At 37.4% G+C, this 25,085-nt stretch overlaps 1 protein-coding gene across 2 annotated transcripts; it reads left to right on the forward strand.

The window, feature by feature from the left end:
* Positions 1-21: 21 nt before the first annotated feature.
* Positions 22-24,680, forward strand: Fmr1nb (FMR1 neighbor). 2 transcript variants are annotated; one of them, XM_040743918.1, is made up of 6 exons: positions 22-382; positions 3,286-3,381; positions 6,529-6,666; positions 9,589-9,685; positions 23,754-23,896; positions 24,549-24,680. In XM_040743918.1, the coding sequence occupies exons 1-6, from the start codon at positions 94-96 to the stop codon at positions 24,563-24,565; spliced, it is 780 nt and encodes a 259-aa protein (XP_040599852.1). In that variant the 5' UTR covers positions 22-93; the 3' UTR covers positions 24,566-24,680. The 2 variants fall into 2 exon arrangements, with proteins under 2 accessions (XP_040599852.1, XP_040599853.1); XM_040743919.1 differs by lacking the exon at positions 23,754-23,896.
* Positions 24,681-25,085: the final 405 nt, after the last annotated feature.

Consider the following 25,085-nt stretch of genomic DNA (forward strand, 5'->3'; position numbering starts at 1 on the left):
CAGAGTTTCAAGTTCCACGAGAGGTTGAGTGGCGAGGTTGTGGGTTGTTCACAAGCAGCGAGTCTTTGCTCTGGCAGGTCCGAGTTCCGAACCATGCCTTCGGAGCTCAGGCTAAGGCAGGGGAGAAAGAGATTCAAGAACCGTGGGGCACGTTTGAAGATGGCAGTTGTTGATAGTGGCTACAGAGGCGAGAATCTTTCCCTCGGGATGTATCACGAAGCTTGGAGTTTTGGCCAGGGGATCAACATGGTGGCCAGCCCTCGGTTTGGCTTCTGGTCTGCCGTACGTCAGCGTCTGCAGAGAATGTGCTCCTGGAGGCTCTTGGGCCTGTTTCTGCTTTTCCTCTGGGCTCTGGTGATCCTGTGCTATCTTGCGAACTCTGGTGAGTGTTGATTCTAGGCTGGATAAGCAGTGACAGGAGCTTGGGAAATAGAGAGGCGAGGACAAGGGTAGAGCCAAGTGATCTGTGGTGTCCCGGAGGGGACTCGGAAAAAGGGGCTATCGGGTTACTATTCATTCGGCAGGACAGTGGGGCCAAAGGTATCAGTGTGAGACGGAGAGCTAGGGGATTAATGGGAGCCACGGGGGATAGTGAGGCCCGGATTGAAGGCCGCATGAAGCGGGAATGGGCTGAGGTGAGGTGAGGCAAGGGTTACAGGGGCATGTGAGGTTGGACTAGGATACTGGGGTGGGGGTTTGTGAGTGAAGGGATGGAGAGGATTAAAATGTGTGAGGTGATTGAGGGCTTGAGCCCAGTACTGAAATGTGTGAGGGAGTTTTTGAGAGGGTGAGGCAGGATTTTGGTGGGGGCGGTCAGGAGGACAGCGGGCGAGGCCAATAGTGAGGGTTGAGGCAGGATCGAGGATGTGTTGTGGGAAATGAGGGGACTGAAAACTGTACCAATGATTGACAGGTGTTTCAGTCTTCCTCATGAACTCTTCTCCTCACACACTTCTATTTATAAAATGCCTGTCCCTTTTTAGGGCTAAATGGTACTTCATTATATGGATTTTATATATGCATATATGTTTATTTATCGAGTGTACCAAATTTTGTTGTTTCTTACCAATCTGTTATGAGCATTTATGTATCAATAATTGTGTGGATATATATTTAAAAACTAAGAGTGGAATTTAAGGTCATGTAGAAGCTACATATTAAATTTTCTGAAGAAGCCATAGACAGATTTATCATGACTGAATCATAAATGTCTCCAGCAGCTGTGTTCAACATTGGCTGTTCCTCTACCTTTCTGGTGGTGGCATCCTGATCACTTTAAAGTGGTATCTTGTTTTGATTTTTACTTGTATTTCTCTAATGACTAATAATTCTGACCATCTTTGCATGTGTTTGTTAACAGTTGTTTAACTTTGGAAAAATGTTCTTTTAAAGCACTGCCCACTTTAAATGTGTTTTTAAAATTTTAATGCATTTTAAAATTTTTCGTGTTATATGTATTGGATCATTACCCCAAAATATGATTTGCAAATATTTCCTCCAGTTCTATAGACTGTCTTTTCACTCTCTTCATGATGTCCATAATGTCTTTCTTTTGTTTGAAATGGCCTTGCTAACTAGCCCAGGCCTAGTTAGCCCAAGTTATGCTGCAACTTGTCAAGATCCTTCTGCCTCTACCTCTCACATGCTGGGATTATAGGCAAGGGACACCATAATGTCCTTTGATATACAAAAGATTTAAATTCCTATAACTCCAATTTATGTTTTTTCTTTGTTCATTTGGTCCTTCAGTGTCATATCTAACTAGTCATTCCCAAATCCAAGGTCATGAATATTGTTTTTGTTTTCCTCTAAGAATTTTAAAGTTTTACCTCTCAAATTTGGATTGTTAGCGCATTTGTGTTAATTTTTATATATGGTATGTATGAGGAGCTAACTTATTTTACAGTTTGCATGCAAAAAATCAATTGTTCAAATACCTCAAAAAGTTTAAAAATGTATTTAATTTTTATTCGTGTGTGTCTGTGTATATGCACATTTGTATCAGGGTGTCTTTAGAAGCCAAAAGAGATGATCAGATCCCCTGGACCTAGAGTTAACAGACAGGTGTGAGCTTCCCAAAATGGGAACAGGGAACTGAACTCTGGTCCTCTAAAAGAGCAAAAAGTGCACTTACTACTGAGCATCTCACCAGCCCCTCCCTGCTGCTGTTAATATTATTATTATTGGGAGTGTATGTGTGTATGTGAGTCAATGGATGTTTCTGCATACAACGGTCTGCGTATGGAGGTCAGAGGACAGCTTCAGCGACTCAAGTCATTTCTTTTCTTCCTGCCTTTACACCTTATCTTCCAAGGATCAAATTCAGGTTGTCAGGCTGGCTTTGCAAGTGCTTTTCCCAGTGGCCCATCTTGCTAGCAACAGATCAGATTATTGTATTTTGGCTACCCAGTTGGCTAATGATAACAAAGGGTGTGAGGGTACAAGAAAAGTGGCATTTGGCTCTACTATTATTAATAGTATACTTTAGGATTTTACTGGAAAGTAAGAGCCCAGTGGTACAATGTGCCAGGCTCTTCGATTAATTTGGAGCATCAAAAACTTTAAAAAAATTATCAAACAAAACAAACAACAAAAATAAGAATTTATCCAAAGTATTTTGAAATATTAGCAAATGTATAGCTCTAATAATAATATTCCAAGCAGGTGATAATCATTCTAATGGTCTTTAAAATAAAAATGAAGTAAGAACAGCATTAGTAGTTTCCTTGATAATTCAGCCATGTAAAGCAATTCTGAGGTATAATTAAAGAGATTACTGAGGAATATTTTTTCTTATTTTATATGGGAGAGAATTATGCAAATGAAACTAAAATTGGGTTCTCTGTAATAAAATGAAAGAGGGATAAGAAATACTTACTGTATCCTTGTTGAGGATTTCAGCATACTTGTCAAAGACTTTATTATCTAGGTTCTGATTTAGTTGGAATACATACAATTTCTGAGTTTTCTTTTTTTGTTCCTGATTTTACCATTGATAAACCTTTAAGCACTAAGATCTTTGTTAGGCAAATTGGTTATTTAAATCATTGTCCAGAAGACCAATGGGCTCTGTGAGCCTGTATGTTAAATATTTGTTAATTTGAATACTTCAGTTTTGTAGCAGAATCACAATCTGATTATTAATGCAGTTACAAGATTAAAATGCAACATGTTATATTTCTATAATTAGTTTAATCAAAGGTTGATTACTATTAAAGCTTTATTGAAAATGACAGATATTTAAATATTTGGGGATTAATCATTTCACTTCTTTACACTTCTCAGATTCTTTTTCGCCAAGACAGAAGTTGCCAAGGTACAATGCAGCTCTACATCATGGATCCGAATGGGAATTTCTGGCCAACTTTTTCTTTCCAACAAGTAAGTTGTTGATTGATTGATTGGTTGATTTTTACTTAATGTCCTTGTTTTAAAAATAATAGTTAAGTAGTTAAGTACTCAGGAAGCAGACTGTTTTATCAACATTGGAGTGGGGCAGACCTGAGTTTGAGCCCTGACTCTGCCCTTTGCCTTAGGCAAGACAATCTCTGTGGGTATCCGTGTTTTCACCTTGCAATGAAGATACATAACCCAGGAATCATGAGGATGAACTGGGACAATAACTGCAAGGAGAATGTGGCAGATTAAGGCTTAAGTTTGTAATTTTTCAAAAAGTAGTTTTCCTTTAGAAATACTTAAAGCTTTTATAATTTACCTGAGTGGTGTGGCCTAAATTGGTCACTGACCCAGTACTGTGAAATTGATGTCTTCTGTGGCATTAAGCAGTGGCTCTGTTGTTATGGAATATAGCAGATGTTTTCCCATCTGTGTTAATGCTAAAAAGTCCAGGTTTCAAGTCACATCATCTTGTGATCTGTAGATGGTGTTTGTTTTTTTATCAAGCACATGATGACCCTTCAGAATTAACCACAAATAAACACGTTTTACTTTGTACAACATGAGATCCCCTTTCAAAGTGAAGTTTCTCATAAATTGGCATGGTAAAGAATTTTATTAAAAACTATGCAGAATTCATTCTAAGAAAATCTGATATACTTATCTAAACACTGAATTGAATCCATTGTTTAATTCCAGATTGTAGCATTACACTATTCTGTGAAAAAAATCTCTTAATGCTTCTCTAGTGATTTCATCAAGTATAAAACAGCTATTGTAATACCTGCTACCTATGAGAATAACAAAATAAATTAAAGCTACTGCCATAGTCAAGTTGAATGAACAGGAGAATAAATCTGGGAAGGTGTTATGTTAGGTAGGCTAAAAGAAGGGCTTATTGAGTACAACAAAAGGAAATGACAGCTTATGCTTTAAAGGGTTAAGAACAAACAGAAATAACTATCAAATATTTGCCTACTTGCCTAGGATGATTACAGTAGTACAAACAGTGAAGTGGCCTTTAAAATGATCCAAATGAGATTTATTTATCTTTATTTTAATTTTCCTAACCTAACACAAGAAACTAAATCAAAATCAATTGTGTAAAACGTCTTCCTCAAATCAAATTGTTTTTTCTCCCTCCAAGCCTTCCTCCCACCATTTCTTCCTTATATTTTTATTTATTTTTTTAAAGATTTATTTATTTATTTATTATGTATACAATCTTCTGTCTGCATGTGTCCCTGCATGCCAGAAGAGGGCACCAGATCTCATTACGGATAGCTGTGAGCCATCATGTGGTTTCTGGGAATTGAACTCAGGACCTCTGGAAGAGCAGCCAGTGCTCTTAACCTCTGGGCCATCTCTCCAGCCCCATTTCTTCCTTTTATTATTTTTGACAGGGACTGACATAGCCAAGGGTAAACCTCAAATTTTTTATGTAACCTTTTTTATGTAACCTTCTGTTCCTTCTGCTTACATCTCCCAGATGCTAGAATTATAGTCACATGCCACCCATCCTTGTTTTATGTGGTGCTGGGGATCCAACCAAGGGCAACAGGTACATTAGGCAAGCACTATATCAGTTAAGCCACATTGCTAGTCCTGCTCTCTTTCTTTTTTTTTCAGAAATATTAACCCTAGATTGATCTACATCTTTGAAAACAGAGGGTTAATATTTATCAACTATACATGTTATCTTTTTTGAAAACAATAATTGTGAAATACCTAATGGAAAGGATTTTGAGTGTTTACAACACAAAGAAATGATAAATGTTTAGGGTGATGCAAATACTTGTTACTCCAGAATAACCATTATGAATACACCATGCACATATATACATATATTTATATACTTATTACAAGATCATTGTGCCCCATAAATGTATACAATTATTGTGTGCCAGTTAAGGATACTCTCTGTGATTCTGAAATGCTTCTTTTACATATATAGGTTTTAAAAATTAGCTTTAAAAAAGTAGTATACAGAGGAATAGGTTCCAGTATAACATTTTCATTCTTCCTTTAGTTTGGTTGATCTTCTTTTCCAGTGTTATTCCTGTGCTCACTTGCTTTTCCTTTTCCTTCCCTCAGGAACCTCCTTTTTGCCTCATCAAAATATTCATATTTTTAACCATTTATTTTTATTATTTTTGATCATGTGTCTGTGTGTTGATGTATGCTTACATACATGTGTGTGCAAGTGGCCGGTGGAAAAAAAGGCATTGCATTACCCTGGAGTTGGAGTTATAAGCAGCTATAAGCCACTTGACATGGACATTGGGAATAGAACTCTGCTCCTCTGGAAATATAGTACATGCTTTAACCTCTGAGCCATCTCAGGCCCCCACATATATTCAATTTACTTTTTTTTTCTTCTGCCCATTCCCTTAAGATCTCTTTTTACTCCCTGTCATAAATCTCCTTTCTAGTCTCATACCCACCATATACTCACAGTTATAAAAATTAAAATATAGGATTGTATATGACAGAGGACATGTAACATTTGTTTTTTTGAGTTTGGGTTACTTTACCTAAGAGAATAATTTCTACTTCCCTCTATTTTTCTGTTAATGTCATGATTTCAGAATGGAAAAGTATCCTTAACTGCTGCTTAGTTCCCTCTGTGCTGTGTTTGTGTCACGACCATCCCCTCATTGTTCATAGTTCCTTTAAAACTATGTTATCAAGCTAGGTATTTAGTTCAATTCATAAACTGTCTGCCTTGCATGCACAAAATATTGAGTTTGAGCTCTGGCACTGAATGGAAACTGGGCTAGGTGTAATCCTAGCAGTCAGGAGGCTGAGGCAGGAGGATCTGGAGTTCCAGGTCATCTGTGGCCATGTGGAGAATTTGATATATAAGTTACATTGGGTACTGGAGATCTGGTCTCAAAAAGATATCCTATTAATTATCAATTTATGTATTTCTACAGTTTAACTGTTATTAAAAGTGTACTGTTAAATAACTGGTAATTTTAACCTTTATTTTCTCATTTTAACTTTAGCATTCATCATTTATATTTTTGAATGTACTATGTTAATTTTTTCTCTTGCTTTGTATTTATTTGCTTATGAGAAGTGCTTATTAATCAGGCTAACTATTCTTTATTGGATTCCTGTCTTTGAAAGCATGCATCATAAGGGGCAACCAGAAGGTAGTGCCTTGTAATAAGCAGCCAAATCTCAGCAAGACTGAATGTTTAAAATCCAAGTGCTGTTTTTCATCATCTGGGACCAAAGTGAAGTGCTATGCCCCACTAAGAGATAGTAAGTAGATCATGTCTCATTTATTTGCTTAAAATGCTGAAAATAACAAGTAGAAAAACATTTAAATAGATTGCAAAGTTTTAAGTACATCTTTAGATTTTCCAGCTTAAGATTACCAAGGGATTTCTAAACCAAGACCAATGGTATCAATAGAAATTGTGAGATAATTCCCTGGCAGTTTCTGTTTAGTCCTTAGATGATAACTAACCATTCAGAATTAGTCTAACCTGTTCAGTTGGTTCAGTCACTCCCATTTCTTTCAAAGCTTCTAAGCTGCTGTATTAGGTACCTCTGCCTGAGAGAAGGCACTAGAAAGGTGCAGAAAAGAGGATAGTAGTTCCTTTCTTGCTGCTCTGACACAGGTGCCTGACAGAAACAACTTGAAGAAGGCTTCATTTTACTCACTGTTTCAAAGGCTTCAGTCAATGGCTGCTTGACCCCGTGTATTTCAGCAAAACATCATGGTAGTTAGAACATGTCATGGAGGGAGAAGAGTGAGCCGTTTCATGACCAACTAGAAATTAGAGGGAGAGAATACAGGAGAAGGGATGGCATGATACACTTGTTCTACCTCTACTTTCCACTGCCTCCCAGTGCCATTAATAAACTATAAGTCAGGAAAGTGATTGAACCACTCATTAATTACAGGAAACCTTCACGATCTAATGTGTCTTGAGATTTTCTTACAGGTACATTCAGTGGTGTGCTTCACTAAATCTTTTAGGCTTTTCTGAATCTGAAATCAATTGTGAATCAGCGTTCACTATTACAGGGAGTAACCCATTCTCACTCATTGTGAAGAGTCTTAGATGACATTCCCATACCAAAAGAGACATTAACAGGGAGAAAACATCACAATTTTTTTTCATCATAGTTTTTTGTGACACTGAGGCTTTTTTTTTTTTTTGGTTTTTCGAGACAGGGTTTCTCTGTATTGTTTTGGAGGCTGTCCTGGAACTCACTTTGTAGACCAGGCTGGACTCAAACTCATAGAGATTGCCTGCCTCTGCCTCCCGAGTGCTGGGATTAAAGGCGTGCGCCACCAACGCCCGGCTGACACTGAGGCTTTTGATGGAGTCAGTGATACAAGATAACATTTAATTTAACATACTTAGGCTCCATGAAGCACAGACACATGTAGAAATAATTGGACAAAAAAGAGTGTGATTTAAATGGGAAAATTGTCTGTTCAGATTCTTAACATCCTCTCTGTATAGCATTCCTTCCTCCTAGGTATTTGAGGATCCTTTTGGAAATAGAGAACCTCTGACCCACTAAGTTAGGGGTTTCTTTTTGCTATCTCCCTCTTATCTTTTATCAATTTTGCTGTTTGCTTGCTTTTGGTTTTTGGAATGTGGTCTCCTGAAGCTCGAACCTGCCTCAAATTTGCTGTTTATTTTCCTATCTCAGAAATTCTAATGTTCAGATTACAGTCATATGCCACAGTACCCATCTGGCCAGAAAAATTCTTTATCTTTAAGATTGAAAGACAGGTGAAAATCAGAATAACAGTTTTGAGCTTATGGCTGGCTTTGAGGAAAAGAACTTCTGCTTTCTGTGACCGGCCTTGGGGTGAATAAATTAGAATTTCTCTGGCTTTTCCTCTGGAGGAGGGAATAGTAGAAGATAGGAAGCAAGGTGAAAATCAAAGAAATTTGACTTTATTTTCTTTTTTCTGAGTCTTCTGCATTCATTCCAGTCGGGTTTTGAACTTTTCTATATAGCAGGCGATGACCTTGAGTTTTCATGAGAATATAGGCATGTGCTACCACACCTATTTTATGCGGTGCTAAAGGTCTAACCTAGAGCTTCTTGCATACTAAAGCACTCCACTAACTTCTGGGCTTCTAAGGTTACATCTGAGGCCTTCCTTCCAGGGTATCATTTTCTGCTTAGTCCTAAAAACACCAGTTAGATATACCTTGGCTTATTTTTTTTTTATTCTGAGTTTCTCTCCCTGTGTCGAATTCTTCCCGTTTTTTCTTTTCTTCAAAAGTTTGGCATGTAGCAGTAGATGTAAATGTTTCCTGTTAGCTATCCTTAATAGCTTTTCTTTGTTCTGTTTCTTTTAGAATAATCCAAACCAAAATTACCCTCTTAAAATTTTCTTTCTTTCTGAAGTTAAAGAAATATCATCTGTTTTTTTCTTTTTCCTTCATTTGCAGGTAGGGACATATTATCTGTTGGTCTCATGATTAATGTATTGGATGTGATAGAGCACTAAGAAATAATAACAGGATCCATGCAGAATAATATCTTAGATTTATATATAGTCCCTATTCAATTTAGAGCTCTTTTTTGTACATCTAGTATTAATGATGAAAACTAAAGCATGATCATGAATATAGTATTGAAGTTTTAATGCTGTCATATTGTATTTAGAATTCATTCATCAGTCTACTGTTTCTATTATGTATGAAAAAACATTTGGTTCTTTTAATGGAAAAAATTGAGCCGTGACTTACAATTCCCCAATCACATTACAATGCATTTCCCAGTGCATATGAGGCAAAATTTGCTTATTCACCTGCAGATTTTTGATTCTGTGTTTAATTGAGAGCTTTGTAATTTGGGAGGAAACATTGAAGAAGCCGCTTCTTTACCAGGTTAACTGTGCATAGATTGATTTGTACTTCAGATGCATAACATATGGCCATAGAGCAAGTACACTCAGGGCCATATGAAAAGTATGTTCTGAATCATAATCTGCCAAGGAAAACAGCCTGATTATTTTGTTTAGGTATTGTTGGGGTACAGTTTGAAAGTAGCTTTTAGTTGCATTTCAAGAACTCATACCTGAAGCATAACAAGTAGATTTACCATTCACCTTACTGACAGTTTTCTGTAATTACTTTATAAAATAGTTCAGCTTTACCTCTCTTGCCTAGCCATAAAAGTAACAATACATAATTAAACCAACAGAACCTACACAGATGCTCCGGGCATTTGGGCTCTCTTTGATCAGCATGGTATTCCTGGGATTTCTTCCTATGTATTGCTGCCTTCTTTGCCGGAGGAGGTAGGCAAACATAAACCTTACTTGCTAATTGCTAACTGTATGTGGATATTTGTTTGTTGGCACTTTTATTCCATTGCTTTAAATATTTTTTGAGAAAAACCTAAAAATAAAATTACCAATATTTTCTTTTAAAGGCATGTTATTTTTTCACAAATGTGAAGTGTCCTGTTTAATAGGCTTTGTATATTTTATCACCAAACAAAATCCCAAGTGTAAGGAAAAAGAAGTCTGCAAGCTGGAGATGTGTGGAGTTGGGGTAGCTATTAAGTGCAAATGAGAGGGTTCTCTGGAAGTGGCAGGCTGCCAGGGGTCTTTGACCCTTGGTCTTAAAACACTGGTCTGTCTTTAACAGAATTTATGTTAGATTTTTCCTTAAAGACTTATACAAAAAGTATTTACACCCTATTTTAATTTCTATAAGGATTATCAAGGCTTTGTTTGTCACTTTAACAGACCTGTATGTATATGTGTGTGTGTGTGTGTGTGTGTGTGTGTGTATGTATGTACATATGTTTGTATGTGTATGTGTTTCTAGTACTGAGGATTGAATATAAGGCTTTGTGTGCGATAAGGAGGTGTTTCATTGCTAAAGGGTCTCATTGAGATGTCCACTCTGGCTTTGAACTTAGTATGCAGTTCAGGATGGCCTTGTACTTTGGATTTTCCTTCCTCAGCCTCTGTGTGCTTAGGATGATGAGTCTGTAGCACAACTTCACATTTCAACTATTCACACTCACATCCAAGTCAATTCTTTTTCTCAGATTTCATTTCACTTCAGATGTTGAGGGACAGTTATCTGTGTGTGTGTTTGTGTGTGGTATATGCTCATGTGTATGAGGGTGCATGTGCCTGTGCTTGTGAGGAGGCCAGAGGATGCTGGATATTCTGGTTCATTACTTTCTGCTTAATTCATTTGAGACAGGCTGAGGTTATAGGTGTACAAGGCCATATCTAGCTTTTTAAATGTTTCTGCTAATAACCAATTACATACACACACACACACACACACACATTTACTTGTGTGGGTGTTTTGTTTGTATGCATGTCTCTTCCATGTACATGCTTGGTGCACAAGGAGGCCAGAGGAGAGCTTCAAATCTCTTAAGACTGGAGCTATAGATGGTTGTAAGCCACCTTATGTGTGCTTGGAATCAAACTCGCATCCTTTGGAAGAGCAGCCAGTGCTCTTAACCACTGGGCCATCTTTTTAGTTCCTCATTACTTTTCACGTATATTTTTAAAAAATTTTCTTTAGAGGATTGGAAGTAGGAATGGGTTTTTTCACACTTTTTAATTATATATTTAAATTGGAAACAAGCTTGCTTCCCATGTCAGTCCCAGCTCCCTCTCCCTCCCCTCCATGCCCACTCTCCCCCGGTATCCCCAGCCTCCCACCCACTCCCCACTTCTTTCCTCAGGGAGGGTAAGGCCCTCCATGGGGGATCTCTAGAGTCTGTCATTTCATTTCGGGGAGGGCCCAGGCCCTCCCCAAAGTGTCCAAATTGAGAAAGCATCCCTCATTGTGGGATGGGTCCCCAAAGTCCGTTTGTGTGCCAGGGATAAATATTGATCTACTACCCAAAAACTCCATAGATTGCCTGAGTCTCCTCACTGACACCCACATTCACAGGGTCTGGATCAGTCCCATGCTGGCCTCTCAGCCATCAGTCTGGGGTCCAAGATCTCCCGCTTATTCAGGTCAGATGTTTCTCTGGGATTCACTAGCCCAGTCTTGACCTCTTTCCTCATCACTCCTCCCTCTCTGTCACTGGGTTCCAGGAGTTCAGTTCAGTGTTTAGCTGTGGGTGTCTGCCTCTGCTTCCGTCTGTCACTGGATGGAGGCTCTAGGATGGTTTGTTAATAGTCCTCAAAATCATTACTAGGGAGGGGCATTTAAAGTAGTCTCTCCACTACTGCTTAATTTGCCAGTTGGTGTCATCCTTGTACATCGCTGGAGTTCTCATTACTGCCAGTTCTCCCCTCAAACCTAGAATGGCTCCCTCTATTATGGTATCTCTCATTCTGCTTTGCTGTATTCTTTCCCCAACTCAACTTTCCTGCTCCCCCAGGTACTCCTCTCCCTTCCTCTTGTCTCCCTCTCCTTTTCCTGGCTCCCTTTCCCCTCCCCCACCCTGTGCTCCCAATCTGCTCAAGAGATCCTGCCTCATTCCACCTTCTCTGAGGTACCATGTATATCTCTGTTAGGTACTCCCCTGATTCATGTTTAAAATCCATATATGAGTGAGTACATACCGTGATTGTCTTTTTGTGACTGGGTTACCCCACTCAGGACAGTTTCTCCTAATGCCATCTATTTGCCTGCAAATTTCAGGATTCCATTGTTTTTTCTGCTGAATAGTATTCCATTGTGTAAATGTACCACATTTTCTATATCCACTCTTCAGTTGAGGGGCATCTAGGTTGCTTCCAGGTTCTGGCTATTACAAATAGTGCTGCTTTAAACATAGTAGAACAGATGTCCTTGTTGTATGAATGTGCATCTTTTGGATATATGCCTAAGAGTGGAATTGCTAGGTCTTGTGGTAGACTGATTCCCATTTTCCTGAGGAATCTCCATACTTATTTCCATAGTGCTGTATGAGTTTGCACTTCCACCAGCAGTGGAAGAGTGTTCCCCTTTCTCCACATCTTCTCCAGCATAAACTGTCATTGGTGTTTTAGCTTTTAGCCATTCTGACAGGAGTAAAATGGTATCTCAGATTTGTTTTAATTAGTATTTCCTTGATTGCTAGGGATGTTGAGTACTTTCTTTATATATATATATATATATATATATATATATATATATATATTTACGTTTAAATTTAGATTAGAAACAAGGTTGCTTCACAAGTCAGTTCCAGGTCCCTCTCTGTTTTCCTCCCCTCCTCCCGTGCCCTCCCCCAGTTGAGTACTTTCTTAATAGTCTCCTCTATTGAGAATTCTCTATTTAGTTCTGTAGACCAGTTTTTAATTGGATCCTTTGGTGCTTTGGAGACTTGCTTCTTGAGCCCTTTGTAGATTTTGAAGGTCAGCCCTCTGTCAGATGTGGGATTAGTGAATATCTTTTCCCATTTCGTGGGCTGCCTTTTTGTCTTGTTGACTGTGTCCTATGCCTTGCAGAAGCTTCTCAGCTTCAGCAGGTCCCATTTATTAATTGTTTATCTTAGTGTCTGTGCTACTGGTGTTATGTTCAGTAAGTAGTCTCCTGTACCAATTCATTCAAGGGTACCACCCACTTTCTCTTCTAATAGGTTCAGTGTGACTGGATTTATGCTGAGGTCTTTAATCCATTTGGACTTAAGTTTTGTGCATGGCGATAGACATGGATCTATCTGCAGTGTTCTACATGCCAGCATCCAGTTATGCCACCATCATTTGTTGAAGATGCCTTCATTTTTCGATTGTATAATTTTAGCTTCTTTGTCAAAAACGAAGTGTTCATATGTGTGTGGGTTATTATCAGGGTTTTCAATTCGATTCCATTTGTGTACATGTCTATTTGTGTGACAATACCAAAATGTTTTCAATACTATAGCTCTATAATAGGGCTTGAAGTCAGGGATGGTGATGCCTCTGGACGTTGCCTTGTTGAACAGGGTGGTTTTGGCTATCCAGAGTCTTTTGTTTTTCCATAGAAAGTTGAGAATTGTTCTTTCAAGGTCTGTGAAGAATTGTGCTGGTATTTTAATGGGGATAGCATTGAATATGTAGATTGCTTTTGGCAGGATTGCCATTTTTACTACATTGATCCTACCTATCCAAGAGCATGAGAGATCTCTCAATTTTCTGGTGTCTTCTTTAATTTCTTTCTTTGAAGACTCAAAGTTCTAGCGATATAGGTCTTTTACGTGTTTGGTTAGGGCTTCCGCTTCCCCAAGGTATTTTATATTGTTTGTGGCAATTGTAAAGGGTGATGTTTCCCTGATTTTTTTCCTCAGTCCTTTTATCATCTGTATATAGTAGGGCTATTGACTTTCTTGAGTTGATCTTGTATCTTGCCACTTTGCTGAAGGTGTTAATCAGCTGTAAGAGTTCCCTGGTAAAGTTCTTTGGGTCATTTATGTAAACTATCATATCACCTGCAAATAGTGAAAGTTTGACCTCTTACTTTCCAATTTGAATCCCCTTGATCTCCTTTTGTTGTCGTATGGCTCTGGCTAGAACTTCAAGTACAATATGGAAAAATTATGGAGAGAGTGGACAGCCTTGTCTTGTTCCTGATTTTAGAGGAATTGCATTGAGTTTCTGTCCATTTAGTTTGATGTTGGCTGTTGGTTTGCTGTATATAGCTTTTATTTAGTTTGATGTTGGCTGTTGGTTTGCTGTATATAGCTTTTATTAGGTTTAGGTATGTTCCTGTTATCCCAGATGTCTCCAAGACCTTTATCATGAAGGGGTGTTGGATTTTGTCAAAGGATTTTTCAGCATCTAGTGAGATGATCATGTGATTTTTGTTTCTCAATTTGTTTATATGGTGGATTACATTGATAGATTTACATATGTTGAACCATCCCTGCATATCTAGGATAAAACCTACTTGATCATGGTGGATGTGTTTTCTGATGTGTTCTTGGATCTGATTTGCCAGTATTTTATTGAGTAATTTTACATCAATGATCATGAGGGATATTGGTCTGAAGTTCTTTCTTAGTTGTGTCTTTGTGTGGCTTGGGTATCACGGTTATTGAAGCCTCGTAAAAAGAGTTTGGCAAAGACCCTTTTGCTTCTATTGCATGGAATACTTTGAGAAGAATTGGTACAAGCTGATCTCTGAATTTCTGGTAGAACTCTGCACTGAGGCCATCTGTCCCTGAGCTGTTTTTGGTTGGGAGACTTTTGATGACTGATTCTATTTCCATAGGGTGTTATAGGTCTATTTAAATTGCTTATCTGTTCTCGATTTAATTTTAACAGGTGATATCTATCCAGAAAGTTGTTCATTTCTTTTAAATTTTTGAATTTTATGGAGTACAGGTTTTCAAAGTATGACCTGATGATTCTCTGGATTTCCCGTGTCTGTTCTTATGTTCCCCTTTTTATTTCTGATTTTGTTAATTTGCATGTTCACATTCTGCCGTTTTTTGAGTTTGGATAAAGGATTGTCTATCTTATTAATTTTTCTCAAAGAACCAACTCTTGGTTACATTGATTCTTTGTATCGTTTTCCTAGTTTCTACTTTATTGAGTTCATCCCTCACTTTGATTATTTACTGGTGTCTACTCCTCCTGGGTGAGTTTGCTTCTTTTTGTTCTAGAGCTTTCATTTGTGTTGTTAATTCTCTAGTGAGACTATTCTCCAGTTTCTTCATGTGGGCACTTAGTTCTATGAATTTTTCTCTTAGCACTGCTTTCAAAGTGTCCCATAAATTTGGGTATGTTGTGTCTTCATTCTCATTGAATTCTAGGAATCTTTAATTTCTTTTTTATTTCTTCTGTGATCCAGGAGTGGCACAATTGTGCATTATTCAATTTCCATGAGTTTGTGGGGTTTCTGCAATACAATTTGTGTTGTTGTTTAATTCTAACTTTAAACCATGGTGGTCTGTTAAGATACATGGAGTTATTCGAATTTTTTTTGTACCTGTTGAGGTGTGATATGCTGCCAAGTATGAGGTCAACTTTTGAGAAGGTTCCATGTGGAACTGAGAAGAAGGTATATTCTTTGTGTTTGGATGGAATGTTCTATAGATGTCAGTCAAACCCAATTGTGTCATAACTTCTATTAGTTCCTTTGTTTCTTTGTTAAGTTTCTGTCTGGTAGTTCTGTCTAGTGGTGAGAGTGGGGTGTTGAAGTCTCCCACTGTAAGTGTGTGAGGTCTTATGTGTGGATTGAGTTTTAGTTATGTCTCTTTTACCAATGTGGATGTTTTTGTATTTTGGACATAGATGTTCAGAATCGAGACTTCATCTTGGTGGATTTCTGCTGTGATGAATGTGAAATAACCTTCTTCATCTCATTTGATTTTCAGTTTAAAGTCAAGTTTGTTAGATATTAGGATTGCTACCCCTGATTGTTTCTTGGGGATCCTGAAAAGAAAAATTGGGTTAATTTTCAAGTTCTGGGAAAGGTATCTGTATCCTTTGTTGTCCAGTCTCTGCATAATGGAAAAGTTCTGGGTTTGTCTCAAGTCCTGGAAAGAATACTCTGTGAGGTTGGATCATCTCAGCTAGCCACCTTGAAATTGTTCTGAGCAGTGTTTGTGAGGTTTGATCATCTCAGCTAGCCACCACATTTATAGTTCAGAGTCAATCTTTACTTCATGTTTTTCAGGTTAGTGGTGTTATCATAGTTCTGGTGGAATTATCATCTGTGGGGTCTCATCATGTTTTTGGAGACTTTAGGGATCTCATTAAGTCAGATTATTCCTTTTCTTGGTAACTTTTTCCTGATAATTCTCCCTTCTGCTTTGAGTTTTTATTTGTCCATAGGTCTTTAAATTCCTCAAGGTGTTTATTTTTTACTTTTCTGGAGACAACTAAAAACAAAACCCTGCCCCAACACTAACTTGGGAGAAGAGTGGGTTTCCTAACCTAAGCATTATCAATTTTGATTCATAGTTCTCCTGAAATTTTGTCTTATTTTCTATTGCTCTTCTATCATCCAGAGCAGTATGTTTTTGTTTGTCTTTTTTTTTTTTTTACAAAAGGTGTTAGGTTCTTTAATTGCTCTGGGAAGAAGTTTCCATGGTGACAAACAACAACTGAGCTGGATTTGGCATAGGGGCCTCTGAGAGACCCCTCAAGGAATTTCCAGATGACAAAGTAGTGCCTTGATTATTTCCGGATGATCTACATTCATTCGTTCAGTGGCTACCTTTGCCACACCTTCTGCATAATCCAGAAGGGAGGGGCGTTCTGTTTGGATTATGCTTAGAAAAAGAATTGTTTCTAGAAACACCCTGTTTGCAATACCTTTTTAGGTGACCATGTTTGCTATAGGAAGGCTACTGATTTTTGTGTGTTAATTTTTTATCCTGCTACTTCACTAAAAGTGTTTATCAGCTGTAGAAGTTTCATGTGGAGTTTTTAGGGTCTTTTATGTATAAAATCATATCTCCAAATATAATTTATTTTTCTGTTTGTATATTCCCTTGATCTCTTTCAGCTGTCTTATTGCTATTGCTAAGATTTCAAGTATTATATTGAATAAGTATAGAGAGAGTGGGTATCCTTGTCTTCTTCCTCATTTGAGTGTAGATGCTTTGAGTTTCTCTCTGATTAGGGTTATGTTGCTGTAAGTTGCCTTTATTGTTTTGAAGTATGTCCCTTGTATCCATATATTCTTTAAGACATTTATCATGAAGGGATGTGGGATTTTTGTGAAAAGTCTTTTCTACAGCTAATGAGATGATCTTGTAATTTTTGCCTTTGTTTATAAGTTATATTGACCTTTAATTTTCTTTCTTTGTTGGGTCTTTGGGTGGGTTAAGGATCAGGGTACTTGTGGTCTCATAAAAAGAAATAGGAAATGTTCTTTCAGCTTCTTTTTATAGAAGAGTTCGAGGAGTATTGGCAGTTTGAGTAGTATTGGCATTAATTGTTTTGAAGGTATGGTAGAATTCTGAGTTGAATCTGTCTGGCCTTGAACTTTTTTTGAGTGGGTGAATTTTCATTGCTGCATCTATTTCACTAGGGGTTATGGGTATGCTTATCTGATTTTAAGTTGGTAGGTTGTATATATCAATAAATTTCCCCATTCTTTTAGATTTTCAACATTTGTGGATTACATATTTTTGAAGTATGCCCTTATGATTCTCTGAATTTCCTTAGTATATGCTGTGATGTTTGTCTTTTCATCTCTAATTTTATTAACTTTGGTTGTTTTCTGTCTTTCAGTTAATTTGGCTAAAGGTTTATCAATCTCATTGATTTTTCTCAAATAACCAATTCTTTGTTTTATTTTTATTGTTAATGTTTGTTTCTATTTTAATGTTTTCAGTCCCAAGTTTGATTAATTCTTGCCATATACTCTTTTTGGAAGCTATTTCTTCTTTTTATTTTGGAGCTTTCAGGTGTATCAATAAGTGGCTAATATGTGGTCTATCCAGTTTTTACTTTTTACTGTAGGCACGTAATGCTTTGAACTTGCCTCTTAGAATTACCTTCATCGTGGCCCATTGGTTTCGGTATGTTGTGTTTTCATATTCATTTAATTCTAAATGTTTTTAATTTTCTTCTCAATCTGTCTTGACCCATGTTTCATTCAGTAGTTTCTATGAGTTTGTATACTTTCTGTTTCTCTTGTTGATATCCAGCTTGAATTCATAGTGGTCAGATTGGATTTGGGGTGTTATTTTAGTTTTCTTCTATTTGTTGAGACTTGCTTTGTGTCTGAGTATATTGTCTTCATTAACTTTCTATTAGTTGTGATAAAGCACCATGGCCTGAAGGAGCTTGGTGGGCGGAAGGGTCTATTACGTTTACATGTCCAGGTCACAGTTCATCACTGATGGAAGTCAGGGCAGCAACTAACTAAGAAACATGGAGTCAAGAACTGAAGCAGAGGCTATAGAAGAAGAATGTGCTTCCTGACCAGCTCCTCTTGGCTCACCCAGCTTGCTTCTTTATAGCACCCAGGACCACCTGCTTAGGGGTAGTATTACCCACAGTTGACTAAGTCATACCACATCAATCATTAATGAAGAAAATTTCCTCATAGTCTGTCTATAGGCTATCTGATGGAGGCATTTTCTTAACTAAAGATGATTCAGATGACCCTAACTTTGCACACTATGGTGACAAAGCAAAAACAGAAATCTGTCTAGCACAGATATGTAAGTGTATTATCCTATTAAAGGGATAATTATTCCTTACATGTCCTTGGCATGTATTCAAGTATTTCAGCTTTCCTAAGAGATGTTTTCCTGATCAGGTGATTAACAGGCATAGTTAAATTAACTGTTAAAGAAGAGTACAATAGTATGTAATGTTTAGAATGCCATGTCTCCACCCAAGATCAAAGGTAGACATGACTTTCCCTTAATGAGTCTTAAGAAAGCCCTTCTACCTTTATCTTTTTATATGGTGCTTTAAATCTTAAAATGCAGTTACGATGTTTTCCTTTTATTTCTTTTTTTCTTTATGTGTTCATGTAAGTATATGTTTGTATCTACATGCCCATGCAGGCTAGAAGGGGGGTGTTAGATTATCTGGAGCTGGTGTTACCAGTGCTGGTAACTGAACTAAAGTCTTTTGGAAGAACAGGACATACTGTTAATTACTGGGCCACCTCTGTAGCCCCTGCTTCCCTTTCTTAAAGTTGGTTTGTTACTAGGAAAATGGGAGGTGAGATCCAAAGCATATCATGAGGAGTCTGTCCTCAAGGCTTCTAACCCTGCTAATTAATGCCTATAGCTTCCTGTGTTAGTTAGAATTTACTGGAAGAACAGAATGAATAGAATATCTATCTTAAAGGGAGTTTGCTTAATTGTCTTACATGTTTTAGTCTGGATAGTTGAATGGCTTTCTGTATGCTGGAGAGGCTGAGAACCTGATAGTTGCTCAGTCTGAGTAGCTTAGAGGATCTGCTGGTTTTCAGTACACATAGAAAGGGTAAAGAAGTTATGTTCTGACATTAGTGAAGTGTGACAGCATTAATGGAAGCCACAATTCACTCAGCTAACAAAGACCAAAGGCAAGCAGGGATATACAGCACTGCATTTTCCTCAGAACTTTTTATATCTTGATCACTTCCGGGAAGCACTGTCTACTCTGGGAGACAGTCTTTACCCTTCATATAATTCTTCCAGTGAACACTTTCACAAACTTGTTCAGAGGCTTGTCGCTTAGTCACCTGTAGATCCAGCCAAGTTGACAACCAAGGTATTAACTATCATACCATCTAAGACTTGTGGTCCTACTTAGTGTTACCAGTGACACCATTCTACTTGCTGTAGACTATATGGCATGCCACCATTCAGTCACTGGCTTGCTATGTGTCTTCTCACCCCCACTATTCTTATCTGGCTCATTTCTAATCAGATAGTATATCTCAGAGTAGATGTCATATGTCCTAGGAAACTTAACAGGAACATCTTGCTCACACTGGGTCAGGTTTCTTTTTGCTTGTTTTCTGCCATTATTGTCTGCCTACCTCTACAGTGACTGACTTCAATTTGAAATAATTATAAACCTGTGAATCTCCTCTTCCTTCTAAAAGGTGCACTCTTTTAGGACAGATCCTATGTCTTATTTGTCTTTAGTTCTCTAATATCGAGACATTTATTTCATTATAGAAAATCTGAAAGTAAATGAATGTAAAAAGTTGGGTTATGCTTTGCAAGTACACTAGCCATGAAGTTAGATAGTATATGTGAGAATAAAACACCTCTAACATATGGGACAAATTATTTTGCCTCTAATTGCTCTTTTGAGCATTTTCAATAAATATGAGATAGAATATCTTGTAAGTTGTATTGTTAGTACTTTGGAGTGTAGGCACAGGAGGCATACTCCATACTACTACCCTCAGCAGTCTTAAGAGTTCACCTAAAGATTTAGGGACCATGACTCAGGCCAAACCAGGCTTTAATGCTGAAAAGAATTTTAAAACTAGATAGTTTATGAATCAGAATTACATGTTTTATAAAAGATTTTATTAAAGATATTTTAATATAAGTTTAAGCACCAAGACAAGGAGAAAAAGCAATGCTTATAAGTAAGACACCTGACAGTGTGGATGTGGATTCATTTTCTTTTCCTTTTTGTTTGTGTGTGCTTATTTTAAATTCAGGGTTTCTCTGTGTAGCTTTGAAGCCTGTGCTGGAGCATGCTCTGTAGACTAGGCTGGCCTTGAACTTACACAGAGATCTACCTCCCTCTGCCTCCTAGTGCTGGGATTAAAGGTATATGGCTAGGGTATGGATTTCATTACGGTAAGTTTTTGTTATTGTTGTTCTGTTTTTAATTTTTTGAGACAAGGCCTTAATATGAATTCCTAGCTTGCCTAGACCTTGATAACTTTGTAGACCAGGCTAGCCCTGAACTCACAAAGATCAACTTTTCTATGCCCCTAGAATGTTGGAATTAAAGGCATGGAAAAACATCATGCACCAACAAGGCCAGTTTTACAGTAGTCATATATAGTGCTGTCATAGTGGGGCTTAGAGTTACTATCATATTACTGGATGGCTCCTAAGGGGCACCTGATAAGATGAATGTTAATAAGGTAAAAGGTCTACCACACAGACATACAGGAGGGTAAACAAAGTTAGTTTTCTTTTGAGATTCTTAAACAATGCTTGGGAAAGAAAAGTGTCACTGCAAAATAAATTGCACACTTGATGCGGGTATAGGTAACTATTTATTGCGGAAGGCACTTACAAGACAAACTGGGAACCCAGGTGAGTCAGCAGCTTTCTGAGACCAGACCGGAAGCCCAAAAGAGAACATGCATCTCTCCTGCACAGCTTTTTATTACCAAATCTGTATGGGCGTGGTCAGTGGCACAGGTATCTAAAATCTCTCCCTACAGAAAGGATCTATACCGAAGGTTTTACACATTCAGACCTTAAGCTTGGGTAATTTCTACCTTAACATAAAATACATATATATGAAATTAATATTAACTTTATGTCAGCAGTCTTTACAGCAAATGTTAATCGTGCTGGAATTCTTGGCTTCTTAGCTGACAAGAGATTGTAGTCAAACTGTAGGATGTGGGTGGAGCTCTAATCACATCCTTCCTTTTTATCAGCCATAGTATGACAGTGATAAGGATAAACTGGAAACCAAGTCCTTTGAAATTTAGATGAGTTAATGTTCTCTCTCCCTCCCTCTATGTGTGTGTATATGTGTGTGCATGTTCATATGTATGTACACATGTGTGCATATGGGTGTGCATTTGTGAAAGTTAGGGTCTTGATCACTCATCACTTTATATTTTTAAACCTCTCATTGAATGTGGTAGTCTCTAGCACTCCAACTGTCTCCCCTTCCCCCGTTAGTGTTACAGGTACAAGAGACTATATTTGACCTTAAAAATATTTGCTTCATTCTTGTTTTAAGAATTTCATACATGACTATTGTTTTTATGTCACTTCTACCCCTTCCAGTCCCTCTCCAGTCTCTCCCATGTTCCCCCTACTTCTACCCAATGTAATGACCTCTTCTCAATTATTATTGTTATGAGTTATATACACATGTACACACACAAACACAACCTGTTGAGTGCATTTAGTGGTGTGTGTGTGTGTGTGTGTGTGTGTGTGTGTGTGTGTGTGTGTGTGTGCATGCATGCTTGTTTGGGCTGACCACTTGGGAGTCCCTGAATCTTTTTTTTAAGTCTAAGGATGGGGCCTACCTTGTAGGATTTCCTCTATCAACTTTGAAATGCCATCTGGTATTGTTATTGTGCAGGTTTTGTTTAGACAACTATGTTCTTAGGATTTCATGCTTGTCTCTTTTATGTGGGTGTTGGGACCAAAAGTCAAATCTCTTTGTTTTTCTGTGATATGAATTTTACTGATGGAGTCATCTCCAGCCCACAGTAGTTTTTCTTTGGTAGTAAATGTTAAATGTATATCGCTAAACTTAAAATAAACTCCATGAATAAAGGACATCTGGCCATTTTATGATGTAAAGTAAGATATATTAAGGTTACAGAATCAAGAAGCTTATATAAACCTTAGTTTCTTTATATTTCTGGATGTCTAGAGATTCTACAAATCTAAATATTTTTTCTAAATCTTTAAGCAAAAATACTGATCTAATATTATCTGAGTTATTTTCTAGTCTTATTTATTGCTTAGGGTAAATATATATATATATATATATTGTAGAAATGTTAATGTGTTTTATTATGAAATGCTGCCCCAGGCATGTGAAACAATAATCTATAAATCACATCATGTTACATTTGTGAAATTAAAAAAATGTATTCTGATGCACATCTGGTCTCAGTAGACTGAGAAGTATGTTGTTTTAGTTCTCTCCCTTTTTCCAGATTGTAGTTAACAATGCAACAACCTAATGAGGTCATAGGCAAATCATATGAATATATTTGGGGCTTTTACTCACTATTTCATTTTATGCCTGGAGACATTTTTCTAATTATTTGAGAAAAAGGTATCTCTTTCTTTCACATCTGTCATATCTATTGGAGCTCAGTGACAACCAACAAATGTAGTTTTAGGGGAGAAAAAAGTGAGTATTGCCTTCAAAGCCATATGTTCAAAGGCAGGCTTATCTGTCTCTGGGTCCCACATGCTCAGAACCCAGTTGCTCTGAACATTGAAGTAGCACAGTCGGGTGGCCTAGTGTTCCCTTCTTTATGCTGCTTAGCATCGAACTAAAGAGGTGGCAATTCTGTTATTTTTTCTTCATAACCTTGTAGGCAGACCCTATTTCTGGCTGACTGACCCATGGCTGGCTACTTCCCAACTGGCTGGCTGGCTGGCTTCCCTTTTCTTTCTCTCCTCCATCCCCACATATTCCTCCTCTGCCTATCTATTGACTGTTTAGTTTTATATTAGACCAATCAGGTGCCTTAGGTGTGCAAGGTAAAATAGTAACACATCTTTACATAGTTAAACAAATGCAGCATAAAAATGCAACACATTTTACATAAACAATTATTCTGCTACACAAATACAACATATATTTATATATTTAAACAAACATTGTCTCCCACAACATTGCCTTGCATAACCAATGCCATGACAGCAAAAGTAAGTGGAAGTGCTTTGAAAATTGTAAATAGTAACACAATATAAACCATGACTTTTGATTTTGAAGGTCAGACAGTGGGAGATTCTCTCTGGAGTAGAAGTGAAAGGAAAGGTGTCCTAGACGAGAAAATGTGTAAGGTGGTTGTTAAGTAGGTACCATTCATGCTATAGAGGAATTGTGATGCCTAGTCCTGAGTGTGGAGGATCATATGATCACAGTGACTATAAAGAAAATGATAGTAATGTTTATTGTGATAAATTTGAAGTATCCAAATGTAGTATATTTTTCATAATGAGGTAAAAAATTCAGACAGAAAAGTTTAGTAATCCGTGAAAATATTGTTGCTGTCTCACTACTGTCGAACACGAAAGCTTCATCTGAACATTTCCTATTATAGCAGACAGTTTAATCCTTTAAGAAGAAGGATGAACAGAGTGATGAAGGTTTTGAAGAAAAAAAAAATAAAACTGAAGAGGGAGCTAAAAGCAAGGAAAGCACCAGAAGAAGAGACAGGAGATAGAAAGGAGCAGGAGACTAGAGGTAATTGACATGATATAAAGTTGAAGTGCTCACTATTTGATTGTTATTATTAACTTTATATGTCTATCATTAACCCATTTGACTGACACTTATTTTTGCATGCAAATATTTCAGAAAGTTTATCATCTGAAACTATTACAACTAAGGATGTCTGGATGACAATAAAATAGTGAAGAAAAGTACTCAGTTGTTTGGGTGTTGCATTATTTGCTAAAGAACAGTACATCCATTCAGTGTTAATAAAGAAATGGAATCCTTCTGTTCTGACTCTAATGCTACATGCTACTTGATAAATAATCATGGCCACAGTTTCCAGTGTGTCCTGGACATAACACTTACCCAAGGAAAGGTTGACATATCTTTAAGCCTTTAAGTGAGGCTCAGTGCGTCCATGATACATGATTATGGGGTCCATCTTTAAATCCTTTCTAATCCTGCACTGTGTGTATTTGATGAGCAGGTAGTATAGCAAATATCTAAAAGTGCAAAATATGATCCATGTTTCTATCAGACTGCTCAAGTATATTTTGATCAGCATACCCAGGTTATAGTTTGAAGTTTTTGTTGCTGCCATTTACTTTTATAATAGAATATGATATATACATATATTTGTCATTGTAAGATGCATAACTCTACTTATTTTTTTTCATAGCATTTCTTTCTGATTGAGAATGCAGACCTGCCAGAAGAGAGACTTTCCTAGTCATCCAAATCTAGTTAACACTAGAAAGACTTGTTTTGTCATAGTTTCAAATAAAATTAAAGTTCTGTTTTGTGCATCAAATCAGAATCTGGATTGTTTTTCTTAAAAAAAATGATTCTTCTGGGACCAGGAAAATGTCTCAATGATTCCAGTGTTTAATGTAAAACATGAGGACCTGAGTTTGAATTCTAAACACTGGTAAAAAACTGGGTTAGAAACGGTTGGGTTGACTGCACATGCTTACTTTAATACTATTGGGGAGGGGAGCTTGGAGGCAAGGATCACTAGAGCATGCTGTCTGTTTAGCTTCAAGTTCAGTGAGACACCTTGTGTCAGGGGAGTAAGACAAATAGTGATAGAACAGAACACCTGAAAATTTTTTACTGGCCTCCTTACATGCATAGGATGTGTTCATATACACCTTTTGTGGTAGTTTGAATGTATTTGTCCCCCGTAAGCTAATAAGGAGTGTACTATTAAGAGGTA

This window comes from Mesocricetus auratus, unplaced genomic scaffold, assembly GCF_017639785.1.
Source record: "Mesocricetus auratus isolate SY011 unplaced genomic scaffold, BCM_Maur_2.0 Super-Scaffold_100003, whole genome shotgun sequence".
Classification (NCBI taxonomy): Eukaryota; Metazoa; Chordata; class Mammalia; order Rodentia; family Cricetidae; genus Mesocricetus; species Mesocricetus auratus.

Coding starts and splice junctions, on each gene's coding strand:
- Fmr1nb (XM_040743918.1), top strand. CDS start 94: ATGCCTTCGGAGCTCAGGCTAAGGCAGGGGAGAAAGAGATTCAAGAAC. Junction 3,382..6,528: donor CAACTTTTTCTTTCCAACAA/GTAAGTTGTTGA, acceptor TGTCTTTGAAAG/CATGCATCATAAGGGGCAAC. Junction 6,667..9,588: donor CTATGCCCCACTAAGAGATA/GTAAGTAGATCA, acceptor TTAAACCAACAG/AACCTACACAGATGCTCCGG.